General features: G+C 38.7%; 1 protein-coding gene and 1 pseudogene across 1 annotated transcript; both read left to right on the top strand.

The window, feature by feature from the left end:
* The first annotated feature begins 631 nt into the window (after window positions 1-631).
* On the top strand, window positions 632-19,031 carry LOC111318917 (uncharacterized). Its single transcript, XM_088748227.1, has 7 exons — window positions 632-719; window positions 3,025-3,091; window positions 3,944-4,273; window positions 15,065-15,313; window positions 16,023-16,146; window positions 17,581-17,652; window positions 18,863-19,031. Exons 2-7 carry the CDS (start codon window positions 3,046-3,048, stop codon window positions 18,936-18,938), a joined length of 897 nt encoding a protein of 298 aa, XP_088604353.1. The 5' UTR covers window positions 632-719; window positions 3,025-3,045; the 3' UTR covers window positions 18,939-19,031.
* On the top strand, window positions 9,844-10,875 carry LOC148737740 (uncharacterized; annotated as a pseudogene).
* Window positions 19,032-21,401: the final 2,370 nt, after the last annotated feature.

Here is a 21,401-nt window from a genome sequence, read left to right as displayed (position 1 = left end):
AGCCAAGCGTTAACTAAGATATCAAATTTTTCAGTGTTAAATTCATATAGATCAAAATAGGTTACGCTTTGCACCCAATGTGGAGATTTTTTAGAGCATTTTAAAATACGTGGTAAGCTGCAGATACTAACGAAGGAGTAGTAACGTAAATGATAATGATAATGGTAATGATAATTATTCAAACTCAGTCCGCCTTTGTTTCAATCTTTTCGTTTTATTGAAGGAGTAACTGATGTCGAAAAAATATTCTCAACCATGGGAAAATATCATTTATCTTTATTTTGAGATCTGTTTTAAAAAATAAGAACAACTAAATGATACAATAATATTTGATGTGGAAAATATCTGCGTCAATGATGGAATCATCTGGGTTTATAAATTGAGCACTGGTGCGAACAAATGAAAATGTCGGTTGCTGAATAATTTTCACTGCAGCATTTTATCGATTGTCCAGTCATTCCAGTTATTTTTCCATGAAGTTATCAGCGCTTCCTTCAAAACTAAACTGTAAATTCTCTGTTCTATTTTTGTTGGACGTGTGTCTTTAACAAATTACTTGACGGAAATTCTTGTCTTAACTTTGAATTTATTATTAAAAACTGCAGTTAAACAACAGCTGTAAAAACCTTAGCTTTTCTTTGGATTAATTTTCTGCTGCTTATGTGGATAAATTCGATCGGGCAAAGTGTAAAAGTGAAAAAGGGACAATCGATTTTCAGGTACTTAATGTAGTAGCTTTGCTGCTTTCCCATCTTCTTGTAGTTATTTATTTTATCCCTCTTGCGGTAAAAATCTTTTATTTGTACTGTGTATCGCAAAATAACTTCCTTGCTGCTGCAGATGTCGATCCTGTTGATGATGTTGTGTTTTTTTTTTTTGTATCTTAACCGAATATTTATTCTACACTATTTATTTCTAAAAGGTATAGTTTGTTGTACAATTCGTTTTAGTTTTTCAACAATGCATTTGCTGCGACGTGGTTTCAAAGGAAAGGATAATGAAATGATTGCAACATGGTACTTCTGTAAAACTGATCAGAATTTAATTTTTCTCCATGAACATTACCATAATGTTGCGTAAATTACTGACGAGAAATTAAACAAGAACGACAATCAATTCGTTAAAATTTTTAAATGCTTAGATACACATGGAGATGTAGTGGTAAGATCGTAGGACTCAGGAAAAACTCTACATGAGGCTGTCTTCTTTGTATTGATGTTTTACATTTAAACATTAAGTAAAAAGGCGGCGAACAATTAATAAGAAGCGAAATGTAAAGATTTGATAGTGGGAATTTTTTTCCTCTCTGTGAACCAAGAGTTGGGATATTATCAACTTTTTCAGTGTTAGATTTCGATAAAACAACCTGGGTTACACTTGGCACCCAATGAGGAATTTTGAAAATTATTTTAAAACACGTGGTTTGCTACAAATAAGAACATAGGAGCAGTAAATGATAATGATAATGGTTATGATAATTATTCAAATTCAATCCACCGTTATTTCCCTCTTTTGTTTTGTTGAGGGGGTATTCACCTATGTACAAAATTATTTTCAACCAAACGAAAATATCATTTATTTTTTAGATATGTTCAAAATTATAAAAAGAACTAAGTTTGTGTGTCACTGATGGAATCATCTATATTTATAAATTGAGTTCTGATGTTAACTAAAGAAAACGTCAGTTGCTGAATAATAGTCATCTTTCGATATGGTCATTAGGTATCAAATTTGTGTTTAAAAGTCTTCATTTTTCTGCAGCATTTCATCAGTTGTCCAGTTATTCCAGTTATTTTTTCATGTGATAATTAGCGCTTCCTTCCAAGCCAAAGTAAATTTTCTTTTCTATTTTAGTTGGACGTGTGAGTTTAACGAATTACGTGATGGAAATTCTTGTCTTAACTTTCAATTTATTAAATAAACAAAAAACAAAAAACAAAAAACAAAAAACAAAAAAACAATTAACAACAGCTGTAAAAACCTTTTCTTTTCTCTCGATTAATTCTCCGCTACCTATTTGGATAAATGCGTTAAGACTCTTAAAGTGGAAAGGGACGATCAATATTCAATTACAGGTGCTTAATGTAATAGCTTTGTACCTTTCCCTTCTACGCTACGTAGTTGATTAATTCATTCCTCTTGCATTGAAATGATGCGAGTAATTTGTTCTGTGTAATGCGAAAAAACTCCATTGCTGCCACAGACGTCCATCGTGTTTGTTTTGTACTCTAACAGAATATTTATTCTTTGCTAGTTATCTGTGGAACGTATATTCTGTCAATATTCGATCGATCCGTTTAGTGTCTTAAGGTTCAATAAAATCACAGAGAAATTAGTCTACTGTGCATTTACCTGCATGGTTTAAAAAAAGGTATGAAATAAGTGAAATATAGCGCTTCTGTAAAACTGATTACAAGCTTATTTCTCTCCATGAACATTACTACAGTGTTTTGTTAACCACTGGTGAGAATCACGAACCACAATCAAATCGTTAAAATATCGAAATGCATGGAAATTTAGCGGTAAGATCTTCGGACTCTTAAGTGGAAAAGTCTGCATAAGAGCGTCCTCCCTGAATTAGTGTTTTGCATGTAAAACGCATACCGTAACTACAGAAAAAAAAGAGGAAAATTTGGCAGCTAACTTATTGAGCCAATAATTTTAAAGTAAAATTCATTGGCAAATGTCAGATCAGAGATAAGAAGCAGTCAGTTTGTGAACGATGAAAAATATAATTACAGGGTGAGGGAATTTTCGTATGAGAGCGAGAAAAAAAAAAAAAAAAACCTATACAACTCAGTTTGTTGAGTGTTCCAAAATTTCTAAATGGAACACTACATTCCCTGTTCAGAAGCTGCGAAACACGAGGCGGAAAGTGAGAAGCAGTTTATTTGTGATGATATCATCTCCATTATAAATATACTTGAGAACTTAAAAAAGCCGGATTGTTCTCAAATCTAATTTTAATTTTAATTCTGAATGCAAAACGAGACAAAATTAAACACGCTAACTTTACTTCTACAGAAAGCAGACTTAAAACACGTGATGATGATAATTTCAGTGGCTAAGTGGAGTTTCATCCTCTTTTTCTGTAAGAACCACAGCTAAATACGACCGTTGTCTACAGTATACGCTAAAATGATAGGCATTGTGATTTGTTGTCTAATGGGAAGGAACGGAGCCCCATAGGTCGCCGTCGTGGGAGGGGAGGAAGGGTAACTTGTTTGGAGAGGTCAGGGAAAGGGCGAGCAAAAGGAGGAAAAGAGGAAAGGAAGAGAGGAGAGTGGGGCGGAATGGGGACTCAAGAGTATGCTATTTAAATGTTATGTTATGTTCATCAATAAACCACTTTCCTTTATCCTCGAAAACACTTCACTTAAGGAATACTTACTTATAAACGAAAATCATTCGGAAGTTTCATAGTTGGAGGGGGAAGCTCAGTATTGCAGAAGCTAGCTGGATCTTAATCAGATTATCGAACTCAAGCCCTGAAAGAGGAATTCTTCTCGGCTTTTGGGTAAATGCTCTAAGGAACGACCAACTCGTGAATTTTATTTAACATTTGTCCTGTATTAAATATTTAAGTTGTACGGTTACCCTCGCAGTATGTTTGGGAATGGTACGATCCTCAATTTGCTGTTAATGTTTGGAATCGTCAGGGCATATGGGGGAGGCTCTTTCCAGCTCGTTTGCGTACGTATGTAGTGGACTGTGCAGAGTATTGTAACATAAGATCTTTTCAATAGAGTGGGGTCTAACTAGTGGTTTTAGAGTGCTTGTACAGAGAAGACCTTGGGACTAACATGGCGGAACTTGACATGTGGACCTCCTCTTTAGAATTTCTCTTTCTCTTAGTCGATATGATTTAAAATTTATTTATGGTATCTATCACTTTTTTGTTGTTGTTGTAAATTGAGAAATTTACTTGTCGCCTTTGTTACAGTTTTGTTGAAGTATCCTCAACAAGCACAAGGATGGAAAAGAGTCCCCAAGTTTAAGAATTCAAAAGTTCTTTCAGTTCCAAAAGGAAAATACTTGGAACTAAACTTTACCATACACAGCTGGTCATGGGTTATGACACCTTGTGTTTGGGGTTATTATCTTGAGATCCATGATGGCATTAATCAGTCGGCTAATGTTCTTGATGTGTTCTGTGGAGATCACAAAACCGCTGTAGTGCGATCCAGAGGACGATACATGTGGTTAAGACTTTTCCCCTATTGGGGTTATGATTTTAGAGCATACTACATGGGAAGATCCTTCAATCAAACAGGTATGATGTTCTTTTGCTAATTTTCTGTATAAGGCACACGGTTAAAAGCTTTAGATTCAACTGGAACGTCACAATATAGATCAAATTATATTCAGGAAATGCAACCGGCGATGGCCTAGAAGGATATGGCAGTATCTATTAGCTTATCAAGCGCCTTTATATTCACGATTAAGTTCAGATGCAACGCGCGTTGGTGGAAAAAGTGTGCTCTTTCTGTGATTAAAACACGGAGCCGGAGCAAAAGCTGTCTCGCCATCTGCCAATTTGTATAGAGCGTTTTCACATGACGTCACATTTTTCGCGTGAAAGTTTAGTCGCCATGTTGGTGTTCCACACTTTCCAACATGGCGGGATATCCTCTCTCAGATTATGGGAACACGCTCGATTCCCACGTGAAAAAACATTATTTAGAGGAGATTTCTTGTGTTGGAATCGATCCTGTCTTGATACCAGACAAAACATACGATCCAGAGTGCCTGCCTCTTGTCGAATCCATGGATTTATTGTTGTTTTTGGTGCTTGACACGAGTTATTACACTAAGGACCAATTTAAGGCGTATTGAAGTTTGCAGTCTTATAACCAATTGGTTTCAGGGTTTGTAACTAGCGTTAAAGAACAAAAAATAGGCAGCAAATACATAGTGTCTGAGAAAGTCCGACATTCACAAAGAATGAGCGATCTATTTGTCGCACTTTGGATAATAACCGAACACAATGGTACGGTTATCTTCGCTCACTGTGTGGGATGCATGGCGTGTCAAGGGGAGTGCTGCGCGCACATCGCAAGTATTTTTTTTTTCTCTACATTGAGACATGGAATCGGATAAACGAAAATTTAACCCATACATAGGTAAAATGCACCTGGCTGTAACCAACCGATGTGAAAGAAGTTCCATATGCCCCAATAGCTGACACTGATTTTCGGTCAGCAAAGAAACTTAAACGAAATTTGGATGAAACCATCAACAATTTGACGACTACCGATCTTTCGCAGCTTCTCCTGAAACTAAGTGCCGGCTGTAGACCCTATCCCGTTCTAAAATATCATCAGTTAAGTCATCTCTACTTGTCGTAGAGATCCACATTCTTCTTCGCTCAGACGTAAGTTCTTCGATGCACTCCGGCTCCTTGATTGACTATAGCACATGGGACACGACAAAACCTTACTTTTTCGATGTTAGACCGCTTCTTCCCTGTTTTGTTCGCACAGCTAATGACAAGGCAAAGAACCATGATAAAGAAAATATAAATATTACACTAAGGTCTTCTCAAAACTGTAAAATGTGCTCCAAATGTTTCCTGTCACGATACTCACTGCTGATTATCATGGAACACCAAGATAGCGGATTAAGTCGGTTACCATCACGATAAAGAAATTTGGTCACGTGAGTGAAAATGCTATATTTTTTTTTTTATTCCATTAAATGAAAGTGAAATTTCGGAACAAGCGAGCCGGCAAGTAGCAACAGCGGAAGAGCCAAAAAAAGGTTGTAAACATGCCAGGTGCCGTAATTTGCATTCTTATAACGTGAGTAGAGACGAAAATCCTCAAAGAGAAAACGAAATGGACAGTCCGAGTATTGAAGGTTTTCACGCTCAGTTCGATCGTAAGCTGATGTACGGTAATAACAATGAAATACAGCTAACACGCATATAATATACATGGTTTCGTGTTAGTAAAACAAAACAGAACAAAACTGGAATGATGAAAAGTATAAACAAACTGGCAGAAATGTTAAAATTCATGCAAATCCTAATGTCGGTGTCAGAGCGACTGTAATCATGCCGAGGTTCATCGCGGCTAGCTCATCACGGCAGTCTTTGATCATCGCACTGTAGCAAGCCTCATAAATTACGTCACCCGCCCTTCGAGTGAAATGAACAAAGAGCTTGCTCTGATATCGTTTTTGCTGCTATATGTATGAGTGGTAGGCCACATCAGTCTCAGTAGCTGAGTTTCATGGCGCTGTCACTCCGAGCAATCATCATGTTCCTGTGAATTCGGCTGCCGTTCACCCATAGACTTGCCAAACTATTTCAGGTTGTGAACTATTGCAGATTGAGAACTTTGATGGTTTCACATTTTGACAGCTTAAGAGCGAATTTTTGAGTTGACCGAGTGAAAATGGAAAAATGTTGCACACAGTCGAAAATCAAAAACCTTGATACTTTTCGAATAAAGGCTGATAGTTTCGAAACAAACTGTTTGGGGCTTGATATTTTTCGCAGAGATACCTTAAAGTGAACATAGAAATTTAAACTGGCTTCTTTCTATATTATTCACGAAAACTGAAACGGGCGTCGGTAGCCGTAAAATGAAATCAGTGCCTCGGATATAACCAAATGAGCTTTGTTCATAATAAACGCAAATTAAACAACGCAAGCTCGTACCAGTTTGGTATTTTTGCATAGGAAGGATTGAGGTGTGACTCAAGTCCTAAACTGGACCATTTCATTTCATTTGGAGCTCATGGAACGCTTTCTAAAATCACCAGTATTTCAATATTTCACCAATATATTCCAGCAGACTTTCAAAAATCGTTTTCCCTATGCGGTATAACTTGGAATCAATGCATGTTCGGCTCATAATAAGTGGAAATTTTTTTTTTTTTAGGAGATGTAAAATCAGTTTACTGCTTTTCATTTCCGTACGGAAAAACCAGCCTGAACTTTGTGAAAATCGTAACACCGTTATTTACGTTACCACATAATCTCATTGGGTACCCCGTGGTTAAATCCAGAATTCTAAGCACATTTTAGCGGTTAGCACCGTGTTTGATTAGGCAATTAAAACAGTAGGCTAACCTCGCATGGCTAACGACGGCAGATTGGTTTTTATCCGTGTGACTAGCGTTTCATTTCCGTTTCAATTTTATTTCCGGTTTTACGTTACGTTCGTGTCACGTGACAATCTCTGGTGGGATTGCATATGCTTTGAGAATTTTTGGGGAGAGTTTTATCTTCGCGTAGTTGTTTTGGTCAGCAAAACACTTCTTTAACGTGATTGTGATCGTGATTGTATTGCGATCGTTATTACGATTTCTCTTTCTGTAGCTTTTGTACGTTATCTTGTAACGCTACACATGGATTAAAGGCGAAAGCTACTTTCCTTGCTTTCGTTTCTAATTCTCGTCCATGGCGTAATTGTTCATAATAACACTAACTTAAGCTAGCGGAGGGCGTCCGTTTTTCTTTGCATGTAACCAAACTCACTTAAATTTTAAGAAAGCTTTAGGGTTAAAATGATTTTAATTGTGGACTTGAAAGACGACAATTCAATCTTTTATACCAATAGGTAGAATGTTCTTTGCCTATGACGTCGAAGACGGGAAGCAGTATGATATTACTCCAGATTTAACATACTCAAACGTTTGCCACGCAGGACAGAAACTATTTCAGTCGCAAAAACACGTTTTATTGTTTTCGGTCAAGAAAATAACACTTTTGATTAACTTGCTGATTAGATGGTATAGAATATGTTTCTTGGAAGAGTGTTTCAAACGATACATCGGCGTTATATCCTGTGGTATTATTTTAACATCGGCGATAACTCGTTCAGCTCCTCGCAAATCATCGTTTCCCTGAGTGATATATCGTTTGAGCTCAGCGATGTATCGCCCCATGTAAGGTAATCCGGAATCCGGAATCCAGGTAATTTTGGTCTGTGGAATCCGGAGTCCATGGCTTTGGAATCCGGAATCCAGCTAATGGAGTCCGCAATCCAACCATTATTGTAATCCACAATCCAGGTTGCTGTAATCCAGTCTGTTGTGATGGTTCCAGGGCCTCTTATCGGTCTTTGTCAGACACCATTTCGACCGGGCTTTTCGACTCTTTTTCTCCCCTTGCGCTTTTGTAGTCGGAGGTTTGGATTCTTTTCCTGTTTGGGCGCAATTGGAACTAATTTTTGGATTTTAGGTTATTTCAAAGAAGGATAATATAAAGTATCCTTATTCTAGGCTGTAGTCTCATTAGTCGCGGGGGTTGCAGTTACTGGCTTCTTTCAGGCACGTCATTAGTATCGCTCAAAGAATCACATGTTGCACGTGGTGTCGACGTGGTCTCTTTTTCATTCAGTCCAGATTCAATCACTCGAAATCAGACATCTCGAGAGATCACATGGGATAAATTCTCAATAGATCGTTATCAATCTTTGCCAGCATAGAGAAGCGCAAGAATAAGCATGAGCCGGAAAGGTACGTACGTCTATAAATTCTGTGTCTCTGACTTTGTGACGGAAATGTTTTGGCGGCGTGGTTTTGAATAGATCAGCGCGTGTGAAACAGAAATAAACAGAAATAACTTCGAGCAGCTATTATCTGTCTGTTTCTATCCTGATCAGAATCATGAGCTAGCTATCTTACAAATTTATGTATACGAGTCCGAGAAAGAAAGAGAGAAAAGCGGAGAAAGAAAAGAAAAGTTCAAGGTCTGTGGAGTTGTCGTTATTTGTTCTGTTCGTGTTCTCTGCTCAACAAGTGGTGGTTGTGCGAACACTTATTACTGAAGCGTTTCTGTGATGAAAATTGTATTCGAAGGTGACAGCGTTTCCATACCTTTTACAGAAATTCTAATTAAATCGAGCAGTTCATCAATGAAACGAACGTACAGTCTAACTTTTTGTCGAGCGTCGAGGTTCGAGGGGTTCATGTCGAGGGAGAGGGTAAAATTTTCGAGCTTCGGGGGTACCTCTTTTTTTTATTGATAGAAAAATTAAACCGAATTCAACTAAAATATGTTAAAATCATTAAAGAAAAAAAAAGCAATTTTTTAAGAGTGCCTAAAAGATATTTCGAGCGGGGGAGGGGTGAGGTAGTGAATAGCACGTGGACATCCCAGTTCCTTTTTAAAACCTGATCAGTTTTCAAAGAATTAAATTAAGAACCCACATAAAGCTCAAGTTCGATCATGTCGAAGCTCCAGACAATAAAATTTCCCCCGGCAGAATTGGTCACAACTACTGACCTCTAAGTTAAACGACAGATAATATCGGCAAGCAAAAGTAGGCACCATAGTTCCACTCCACTTTGTAGGCTTCGTAAGTTTTTACGCATGAAGTGATTGGCACCGGCTTGGGCAAATTGGAATATAAACCTTGGTGGCGATTTCCGGTGTCGGAAATTTCAGGCCTCATGGGTATTGCATTGACAGATGGTGGAACCGTGTTCTTTTCCTCCAGCAAAGAACACCCACTGTTCAGTTTGAAGGAAGAGGAGATGCTTGGGGTTATAGAAACCCTAACAAAAGTGTGTGGAGAAACTGCAGGCCATCGTGATGGTGTCCAAGGTTGATGGAACAAGCCTACTGCTTTATGCGTATATCGAAACACTGTCTTCATGTGCGATACCGGTAACAAAGCAGTAAGAATGTTGACGTCAGCAAAGAGACTGATCCCCCTACAAAGTAAGATGTGTTACAAATGTAATATGTAAACGTGTTCCGACTCGACAAGAAAGCCAAAGAAGAAGACGTACCACGTACATTTGAAGATCATGTGAAGTTTGTCGAGGAGTTGGTTGCATTTCTCTCTAGCCACGAAGAGGAAGCCCTGGAGAGGACGGGCAAGCGACATGACAATACCTCGATGCACCCGACAGTCCTTCCTCATAGTGCTGGAATCGCTGACCAGCCTTACAAACACGCTAACGGAGATTGGGTATAGTCACCTTCTGGACAGGATCTGTTTCGAAAGCATGACAACTTTGGGCGTGGAACGCTATTTCAAAGGGATGCAAGCAGACCAGGACATGCCTACAGGGGCTAAGTACGCTTACAGAAAAGCTCGCTGCGTGGAAGACGATATGCTGCACATTTATCAGAAGGATTTCACTGGGCCCAATTCATTTTATTCAGAGAAAATTATCAAAGGTGAACTCCCAAACATCAAGACGCGACCAAACAAGCAGTCATAAAATCACTGAAGGAACAGGTAGCAAAGAAGAAGACGCAAGGTAAGAAACTGTGATGCTAGAATTTGCTAGGGAGTATGGAACAGACGTAAGACAAGAAAATATCCGCTCAAAAACGAAAGAGCTAACTGGCACCCTTCCTTATGCCCTTAGTATGTGTCCCACTACCATCACAGCCTCGTTAGAGGAAAGTGAAGACGTAACAACAGCCTGCCAAGTCATGGATGCTAATGTGGCACTGCGGAGTACGGCTGTGCGGGTGCAAACCACTTACGAGAAAGACAACATATTGGCAGTAAGACACAATCGTAGAAGAGAGATCTCCCCTTTCTGGCTAGCAGTTCTTCTGGAGGATGTACAATTACAAGTGAATGGTGGAAATTTTGTGCAGCAACGAGTATCCCTAAAGTGACTAAACCAGACAAGTGATTCACTAACATACACCTCCGGTGATGTCTGTAATGGGAATTCCCCCAAGTGCATTCTAACCCGAGTACTCGACTTTTCTTCCGATAGATCAGACTTCATTTTAACAACAGAGGAGGATAACAGGCTTTGTAGAATTGCTAATGGAGACTATGGTGACGATGATGACAATAAGAATGAAAGGATGAGAGAGAAGTATCCCTCCCGATAAGACTGCCGGGAGTTAGTTTATCAGGACGGAGAATAACATGATTTATTTCAAGATAAATGCTTTCTGTTGCCAGCGTAGCTGGTATTATAGTAATTGAACTATCTTCACGCTAGTTTTTGGTAAGCTGTAAATTAAGTGTTACATTTCTGTGCGACAATTAAACAATTCGGAGACGAATTATGTTTGAACATGAAAAGCACTGATTTTGGCAATGTGTACCGTGCCTCTTTTTTCTTGTTGACGCTGTTAACGTTGTTATTATTAAAATAAGAATAGCCCTTCCTCTTTAGTATTTCCTCGACGATGTGGACTCAATGGACTTCAGAAACCGCTCATATATTCACAATCCTCTCGGGTAAGGCCAATAGTTATATTTTATACCTATATTTTATATAAGACAATGTACACTTCGGGTAAAAAAAAGAAGCTTTTTTTGTGAAAACCAAGAACAAAGGGAAAATAGAATTTTGAAATCTGGAATCCAGCCACGTATGGAATCCGGAATCACGAATGTGGAATCCGGAATACACAGACATGGAATCCGGAATCCAAGACTCTCTTGGATTATCCTACGTGGGGCGAGATATATCTCTACAGTTCAACGATATATCGTTTTCGCCTCCCTGGTACATCGTTTACATTCAACGAGCTGCTGCCGCCTAACGATATCTCGTTTACACTGAGCGATATATCATTTGCGGTCGGCGATCAAATCGGCGCTAAATCGGCGAGGCAACATTAGACCGCTCGACGAATTCTCCTACACACTGATACTGCATTTGTAGTAAGCATAGTGTGTGATTCTATTCGAATATCTTTCTCTTAACTATAAAATCAGATTTTGTGACGACAGAGTAGTCAGCAGGCCATTAGCACACGAGAGAAAAGTCAAGTTTCGAAGTTAAATCGAAAATGAGAAGTCCACGCTTCAGCGCACTCATTGCTGTCAACTGATAGGAGAAGCGCCTCAAGCCGTAGCCGGTAGTTTCCGACTAACGCTTCAATTCGATCGACTGCCGACCGTGTTTGAAAAACTTTGAAATCCATTGTACAACTGTAGGAGGACCCACCCCCAACTCCATAAAACCCCTATGATAACTATTTTTGATGGATGATTATTAGACTCAGTTGTGAGTGAATGAAGACACTGTGGCACGGGTTTTTTCGGTGACTAAAGGTGTCATCGTTAGAAGGAGGGATACTGAGACTATTGCGCTAGTATAAAAAAATAATGCGCCGATTAACTACAGGGAAAAGCATCGACATGGCCTCCCCCCGGGAATTTAACTTTTGAAGATTGGTTCCCGCCCCCCTAGGCCAAAATCTAGTTCAACTACCCTTCCCAAGTGCCAGTTTTTTGTGGGTCTCGATGAAGTTAACTGTTAGCCGTAAATCGGAAAAAAAAATTAGCCGTTAGGCATAAAAATTGACGTAATTTAACCGCAAGTTATAAAAGAAATAATAACCATAAAAAATTAAGAATTAGCATAATAAAATTGCCAAAATTTTAACCGTTAGCCTTAAGAGCCACCTGCCTATGGAGACCCTCATTTGATTGTTTCATCTGTTGTATAAGGAACTTGACCACTGAAGTTTCAAAACCTAGACCTAGACCAATATTCAGAGCCATTAGTTTGCTTTAAGTACTTCCATATTAACGATAAAACATCAGCGTTCCCTTGGAAAGACTTGACACTTCCCGTTCAAATTCCCTACCACTCCAAGGTAAGGTTCAAAGGACAACAGTCAAAAGCCCGTGGGTTGAACCGGATGTTAAAACTGCGAGTTAAAGACCACACATATAAGAAGACAAAAAAAAATTCAAACTTGTTATCATGAGTGACTCTTTTTTTACAATGAATTTCTAGCAGAAAAACGCAGGCACGAGGACAGTTGCGAGGACAGTGTGACCCTCTCCCGCTCCATCCACCCCCTAAAGAACCGTGATGCCCTGAACTTGTCCGATAGCTGGAAAGTGTGTTAAGAATTGTCGCTCGATCTAGAATAAGATATATTTCTGCCTCAGCATGGGCTGTACTGCTGACATTCTTTAAGTATTCAGAAATGACTTTACAGCACGACATGAACATTAGCTGAAGTATCAAAAGTATCACCTTTTTCTCGACTTAGATCTTTTGGTTTCCAGCCCAACCAATTTCCGTGAGTTTTGTAACTAAAATTGGGAATTTGGGAAGAAAGTTCTAAGCTCAGCTAAGCATGTCTTAAATGGCACACCATGTTATTATACATTTACCTTCAGTTCTTGTTCACCTTATCTACAGCATTCTGTTTCCAGCTCCACATACCCCTAGTATCCCCCTTCTCCTGTTTCAGTTATTTTGTACTTTGCCTCTGTTTCGTCTTTACTCTGACTTTCCCTAATCTCTTTTTATTTTACTATTCTTATTTATATTTTTTGCTTTTTTCCCTCTGCCATGGCTATTTGATGGTTTGTGTTCTGCTTATTGGCTCTTTTAGGTAATTTTTCTATGACAGTTAACTCTACATGAAATCCCCACGGCTTAATTAACATTTCTCACAGCAATATCTAGCTTATTAAAAAAGGTATCATGTAAACAAGTTTGTTAAAAGCGTTATTCACGGATATTCGTGGCCGCAAAACTACAAGATGGGAACAAGATTGGAAGAATTTCAGTCTTACGTGACAAATGCTTGTGTATCACATCAACTAGTTTAAGTTTACTTCCCGTCTTCAACGTCTTCGGCAAAGACCATTTGACCTACCGGTCTAAATTATTGGATTATCCTCTTTTAAGACCACAATGAAGCTCAGTTTTGCCCTAAAAAATTTCTTAAAGCTTTAATGTATTCGATTATATGCAAAGAAAAATAGCTTACGGAATGTGTTATTGTAAATAATTTTGCCATTGGAATTTGAAACGAAAGCAGGGATAAAAAAAAACAAAAAACAAAAACAATCTTAAGGTTACTGTATTGATTTCCTGATCGAAAATGGTGTTAACTGCTAATACATGCATATGTACGTGCTCGGAATTCCGAAATTGACCGCGGGGCGCCTAATTATATTATGTCGTGACGTAAATGACGATGTTGCGATTTTCACAAAGTTCAAGCTGGTTTTTCCGTGCGGAAACCAAGAGCCCTAACTAATTTTTATATCCTCGAAAACAACACTATTTCCACTTATCATTAGAATAACCTGAAGCGATTCTGGCTCATACCGCATATGGAAAAAGATAATTGAAAATTTGCTGTGAAATGCGATATTAGGAATCTGAGGTATTGGTGATTTTTCGAAAGCGTTCCGTGAGCTCCAAATTGAATGGAATGGTCCAGTTCTAGACTTGACCCATACCTAACTCCTGCTTATACAAATTTATCAAAATTATACATAACAAACTTCCTTTCGTTTATGCTTTTCATAAACAAAGCTCGATTGCCCTTACTCGGGGCACTGATTTCAGCCATTTCAAGGCTACCGAAACCCGTTTCAGTTTTCGTGAAGTTGCTAGGATAAAGAAGCAAGTCTGGAAAGAAATCTTACCACGTTTTTAAGTTTACTATCAGGCATCTCTGACTGAGCTATGACGAAAGTCATTCCTCGGTTGGTGTGCCACCTCTCACGCGGGCTTGAAAAAAAGTCGCTCTCAAGTCCTGTTTTAACCAATCAGATTACTTGACCTATTCTTACAAAGATTCTGAATGGCTTAGTGTAACCTGCTTTATGAAAGTACAGAGCATTCTGAGACTGTTGTTTACTTTAAGAATAAAGTTTGTTTGATACTGAGGGTCATGCCTGGGAAATTGAACAGATTCTTTAATGTAAAATAAATAGAGGCATTCGACTGCGGAATGCCGTGTTCTGTTGTGAAGCACGCAGGAAGCGGCTAGAGCTCTCAAGAGGTAAGGGGAAACACTGAACTACGTCTCGTGTTTCTCCTTTCAATTCTTTCGTGCTCTAGCTGCTTCCTGCGTGCTTTACATTAGAACAGAGCACATTCAAGGGTTTTCTATTTGTTAGATGAAAATAGACAGACTAACAGCCACAGATAGACGCAGAGAAACAGACAGAGAAAGCGATCGACAAAGTTCTTTATGACTTTGCCGTCAAAAAAATACAATAAATGATATTTTCCAAATTGCACGTACAATGTTTTGAATTTGCGTATCATGCCTACAGTTTGCTTGTTCTGTATGATACAGATTATCAATCTAGCAGTTAATTGCCTTAAAATATTTTTTGTTATCAATTGCCTTATGTAGCAACACTCACAATGAAAGAAGTACCCAAGACACAGTATGTACTTTTGAACAAAACTTCCAGCCTGTGGTGCCCAGTGGAAGGTGCGCCAGCTCCATACATTGTGTGGAGAAAAAATGGTGTTGTTGTACAAAATACCACCAGTATAAAATATCAGCTTCTTGAAACTTCCGAAAATAATGCAAATTACAGCTGTGAAGCACGAAGGGGTGAAAAGATATCATGGAGAGAAATCAGCCTCAACATTGAAAGTGAGCTTTTTTCTTACACCAGTGTAATATTACTATATTAATGATTGATTTTATTGCCTTAACTTGTATTGTTTAATGAATTGCGTAGCATCTTGTTTAATTTCTCAGCATCTTGTTAAATTTCTAAGCAACTCTCCTTCCCGGCTCGTCACCCATAATGTAGCGGCTCCCTCAAGCTGCCCCGCTGTTCTAGACTATGAAATTTATTCTTGGCTGCCCCTTAATTTATTCTGGTATTATATTGCCAACTGGTCTGCCTACCTCCCATCAGTTGAGTTCTGATGTTTAAAGGCACTGATTTTAATATAACCACATGTCGCTTTGTGTCATTTAAATATCAATCTTATCCCACCAGCTGAGCATGAGACCTATTTATCACAGTTATTCAATGTTCTTTTACCTCTAGGAAGACTAAACCCCTCTGTATTGCTATAGTTTGAGGAGAATGTTTGTTTTAGTTGTAAAGTTTAACCAATCATCTCTCATTGTTCTCCATCATGAACCCTCCACTGTTTTGTTTGATATTCAGACTAACATTTTTGTAGTGTTTGTCTTTCTTTGGAGACTATCTCCCATCCTTCTTAACGCAAATTCTCCTCGACTAAAGTTACTTCTTTACCCTTGGAATGCAAACTCTGTGATTATGATAATTACGCCGCTTTCTTAAGGCATTCAGTTTATTGAACGATCCTTTATGTCTATAATTCAGAGTGCCCAGGGCCCTGTGAGTGCAGCATTTTAAAAGGAACAAATAAGAATCTGCTTCGAGTGAACTGCGAAGGGAAAGAATTGATGTCATTTCCATGGAAAATTCCCCTTGCAACAGCAGACTTGTGAGTATAAATGAGAGATATCGAATGTTGAGGTGCTCTGTTAGTTGCATAGTAAAGTGTAGATCATGGAGCAAGTGAATGTCATTCCTCATTTAACTGAGTGGTAGCTACTTCTAGATCAGTTAAAATAAATCTGTTTCACGTAATTTTAATTGCATCGTAATAGGGATTGATAATGATCTGTTCAATAACAAATAATACATAGGAGTATAATGTCATTATTGTCATGGGTATTAAGTATCTGAGTATTTAAGGATTTGTACAAAGTACTGGAGCAGAAACAATAGGACATAGGTCCCCTACGAGGTTTAATCTCCAACAAACCCACCCATCCCACCCCAGGGGAGGACATCCATCACACAGTAATCTCGTGCGTGGGAAATTAACGTCTCTTACTCCTGACCCTGCAGGAGACGGGACCTCCATCTATTCATCCCTTTCTGAGAAGACTAGAATATCTAACCATTTCTTAATGTTATAGAAAGGTAGCATATTCTCCTCAATTATTTTATGACCTTGAGTGTTGGTCCGGCCGGGACTCGAACCCTCAACCTCCCGCACAACAGCCCAGCGCTCTATCCATTGAGTTAACCGAGAGGCGGTTAATGGGGAGAGGGGGGGGGGGGTTGTCCGCCACTGAACGGTTCCTATTTAACACAAATATAGCAAACATCTTAAATAGGATTTGAATGACAACCAGCTGAAGGACTTTCCATAGGGAATAATTTTCAAGAGATATACCGATAACCAACTGTGATTATAACATAACCAAAGTAAAGCGCGCGCTCTGATTGGTCAATTTAGCGTCCCCCATTTGCCCATGGGTGTACGCTGCTGACGTGAGCAAATGCAAAGACTATTTTTCCGCGCGCGCTTGTTTTTTCTGGTCACGTAAGATTTGTTAAATAAAAGGGAACTCTTTAGCTACAATGTATCAATGTTATGTTAGAAAACAAATGGTAAACACCACAGCGTACACTATTGAGTTATGGATGCACTTGGGATGTTTGCTAGGCACTCAAGAAGCTAGAGTCGCTCTCGGCTATCCTCTCGGGTGACTCTTACGCTTCTTTTTGCTTAGCAGCCTCCCGCGTGCATCCATAACTCAACAGTTTACGCTGTGTTGTTTACCATTTGTTAATTATCAACTAAGATCCTTTCATACAATCTATTGAGAATGAAGAGCATACTTAATGAGGCGTTCGTACTAAACACACCCAGCAACAATACTATGCGGGCGGCGAGAAAATAAATTTAAAATTCGCGTCAGAAGGGTTTAATTAAAAGTAGGTCTACATTGCGTATATTTTAAAAAATTGCAACGATATCTCAATAGGGACTGAATCATGTTGAATTGTTGTGATGAATTACATTACCTTTCATTAGCCTCGAAAACTGTATGTATTGAACGCATTTGTAATTATTTCTTCACAGAGACTTGAGTAACAACAAGCTGAACCACTTCCCATCGGATGTTTTCAGGAACAATACCCATCTGAGGCGGCTGTAAGCTGATGTTAAACAAATCCCTCTATTGTGTATATTTCACTTAAGCGCAACGATATCGTAACAGGGTGGACTATCAGTGATGTGTTGAATAATAAATAAACAAGTTTGTTGGTTGTTTTCATAACCTTTTGCCCAAAAAGGCTTTAATTCTTTTTTGGGCGTAGAAATATTTAACGCTAGAAGAAGGTGTACAGTATTGAATCAGAAAAAACTTTATTGAGATTTTGTCGTTATTTAACCTCAAGTGTAAGTATGAAGAAATAAAGGCTGATAGTTTGGAAAGAAACTGTTTGGGACTGCGTCGGTGGGGGTAACGAAATAATTTAGATATATCAACAAAGTTCAAATGGTAAATTGGCCACCGCAACGATTACAAAAGCTAAATATATCTAAATTAAGTATGAAGAAAGTTGTATTAAAACAAATAGTGAAAAAAATCGGATAGTCTAGAATATGGAAGTAGCCTTATTAAGCACAAACTTTCTTTTTACTCCGCTGTGGGCAGCTCTATGTAAGAATAATCCAACTCATCCTCCCCTTGAGAGATTAAAACCACGAAGAATGCTCTTCCCTAAAATATGCAATGTTTGCCTTATACAACCGACCAATTCTTTCAAGAAGAATGTGATACAGATTGTATTTCCTGTCCATACCTTGCGATATAGGCCTGAACGTAGCATGTGATTATGCGCCTTCACAAGTGAACAGGTTTTCTGTAATCTGAAACAATTTATTAAGACATTTTGTGTGATCAATCCAACATTTCCCCCTCCAAACCTTTCTTGTTAATTTACCCACCCTACATCCTCTAGTCAGTGTTGCCCGGCTTATTACGAAAACGGAAGTACACAACAGTGTGCAATGTCATAATGGGTGATAGAAGGAGGGAGAAAAAGAATAAAAAAAAGCTAATCAAAAACAAAAAAATTAAAAACGAAGAGTACAAAAAGAAAAAAGAAAAAAAAATTGCGTGACTCAATTAATTTTGTTCCAAATCATAGCGTATTGTCCTCTTTTGGGACTTTAGATGTCAAACCAAAAACGAAACATGAGTTCTTAGGCAACATTAGTTTAATAACGTGCATATTCTAGCCCCCCATAACAGTACGTAAGAAAAACAAAATACAATTTTTCAAGTATACTTTATTCCCTGAACTTTGTTCTCGAATATCATGCAATTGACTCTCCATTTACTTATTTTTGGTAGGGAGTTGAACAACAACCAGTTGAAGAAATTACCATCAGGCATTTTCAGTAACAATACCCAGCTGAGAGGGCTGTAAGTCTAAAGCCTTTCATATTTGTGCAAGCAACGCGTCTAATGCATATCGAATTTAATTTGTGAAAATACCAGCAGATCAGGGAAACAATTTATTAGCTACAAACTAAAGCATTTACCACAGAAAATTGTGGGGGAGGGGTGGAGGGGGTGAGGAGTACGTGAAATGCACTCTCTTTTTCAAAGAACATTATTCAAATGCTCTTTGAAAAAAAGACTCACTACTTATGCTCCCCCACGAGCCCCAAGAGTACTTTTTCTCCGAATTTACGTCGCTAGGTTCTTAACTTACCATTACTGGGAAGCACCTTATTGCGAGGAATTGCTAAGCTACCTCGTGTTCTTTCAGAGACAATTACTGGGTTTTTTCTGCCTTTATTTCTCAGAGGTAGAGAAAATGCCACTTGAGAAAGCAGGAACGCCGTGTTGATTCACATCTCCACTTTTGATTGCCGCTGTCAAGTTAGACTTTTTCGATGAAATGACAACTAACTCTGAAAAAATGTACATAAAATATGAAATTCACTGGCATTTTTTTTCATGGAGGGGGGGGGAGGGGAGGTTCCATCAGCTTTAGATACCGGTTCCAATGAAACAAAAATCTGAAATAATGGGTTTAATTGTCCATTTGAAAATAACTATTTGATGCAGAATTTTGCTGCGAACAGTCACTTCCCATTTAAAGTAACCCCCCCCTCCCCCCAAAAAAAGAAAAAAGCAAATCTTTAAGGCTAATCTCGTACAAGATGACGTCTCAAAACAAAATTAAGATTTTCCATTATGACCAAACCTAAAGGCTGACGAGAAATCCTCAGTAACAAGCAGTTGAATGCAATCTTTCACAAAACAATCGAGACATTCTGTATTGTGAATTCAATATTTTTTTTCCTTTCCTGTCTATTTTGGTAATTACCATGCTATTCCATATCGCCTCCTGTCAGCTTCACTAGGTCCAGACAACCCATTATTTGAGCGTCGCGATCGTTTAAAAATAAACAAAACGGTAAATGTGACCAACGATGTTTTCAATGAAAAGAACACGTATTTACGAACGGTCTGAAGTACTGTTTTTCTGATTCTGTCGCGAACTAAATTTTTGGGTAATCTGTGTTTTTTTTCTTTTTCGTTATTCCACTCATTTAGGCGGACAAAAAAAAGATAGAAAAATTGAGAAGGTAAAATCGCACCTTAATACATGGCGTGGAGTTATATCAAGTTAATCCAGCGAAAGAACAAGGCCTTTTCTTCAAAAAACTCCAATAAAATTTTAGGACCCCAAACAAGTGACGTATAGAGGTCAAAATACGCCATTCCTTGTCACGCAGTTAGAGGTGCGTTGAGAAGACATCAGGCTGTTTTGGGGGCGAAAAATCGTCTCTACTCTGGATGGAGAGCTAATTTAGGTCAACTTCTGTCGTTTTTGCTGTTCGGGTTATTCGGAACCACAAATCCTGGGCCACAATTCCAATAGCACGCGTCTTTACCACAAACACTGGAATTCTTCCTTTGTAATTCTTGCTCACTTTTACCAATTTTTAATTACTCGGGCGGGTTATTTATCTCGTCACGCTTGACGGACTAAGTAAAAGAGGGGGCAGCTTGTAGTGTAACAGGGTTACCGGTGATAAATCTTCGGTTCGATTTACGGAATACGGCCCCCATAATTTCGTATCTCGTTTCACTTGGTTAGTCATCTTTTTGTCCTCTTTTTTTTTTTGTTCAAACTGATGAGTTCAGTAAGGGATCTAGTCTTTCCCGACAGTTACTTTTCTTCTGGAGAATTCTAAGACATCATTTTGTTTAACAAAAAGCAGTCTCCTCTTCAAGAAAAGACAGAAGACATCGTTTAAGGAGAGGAGAAGTTGCATCCATTGACAAAAAACACGCCGATTTTTTTTTTTGAGTTGAAGGATGCGTGAGTACTTTTCAGCACCACTGCAACGTGTAGCGGCGTATACAGCATGGCAAGTGCATATTAATAGAGCAAATTAAAGGCACTCGCTTCTCGACAAGGCAAAGATGTTTTACATTGAAAAGCATCAGTAAGGATCTAGTGCACAGCCCTATATTGCCCATTCTGAGATTGCAGAGTAACGGTGTTCAGACGTTATCGCAGAGCTGGGCATTGCGATCTTCGAGAAAGGCTGCCCGTTTTAGTGCTAAGCAGAAGGCCTTCCTAGAAGAGACATTTAAAATAGGAGAACACACTAGATTCAAAGCAGATGCGGCACAGGTGGCTCGAGATATGGGGCATGGAAATCATGAATATGGAGCCGGAGATCAGTCATTGTAGATGAATTCCTAACACCCAAGCAAATGATGGTCAGTTGCCTAGGGTATTCCTCCCTCAACTCTGATGCGCGCTGGTGCAGAAATCGTCAGCGGCATTTGGCACGAAAAGGAAAAGGGAAATGGAGTAAAGGGCTATTCAAAAATGGCGGCAAATGATGACAACGCGAGCACCCCA

The sequence above is a fragment of the Stylophora pistillata genome, chromosome 2 (genome assembly GCF_964205215.1).
Source record: "Stylophora pistillata chromosome 2, jaStyPist1.2, whole genome shotgun sequence".
NCBI classification, from domain to species: domain Eukaryota; kingdom Metazoa; phylum Cnidaria; class Anthozoa; order Scleractinia; family Pocilloporidae; genus Stylophora; species Stylophora pistillata.
This window is presented reverse-complemented; position numbering and strand designations above follow the sequence as displayed.

Coding starts and splice junctions, on each gene's coding strand:
- LOC111318917 (XM_088748227.1), top strand. CDS start 3,046: ATGATGATAATTTCAGTGGCTAAGTGGAGTTTCATCCTCTTTTTCT. Junction 15,314..16,022: donor AATCAGCCTCAACATTGAAA/GTGAGCTTTTTT, acceptor TCTATAATTCAG/AGTGCCCAGGGCCCTGTGAG. Junction 16,147..17,580: donor CCCCTTGCAACAGCAGACTT/GTGAGTATAAAT, acceptor ATTTCTTCACAG/AGACTTGAGTAACAACAAGC.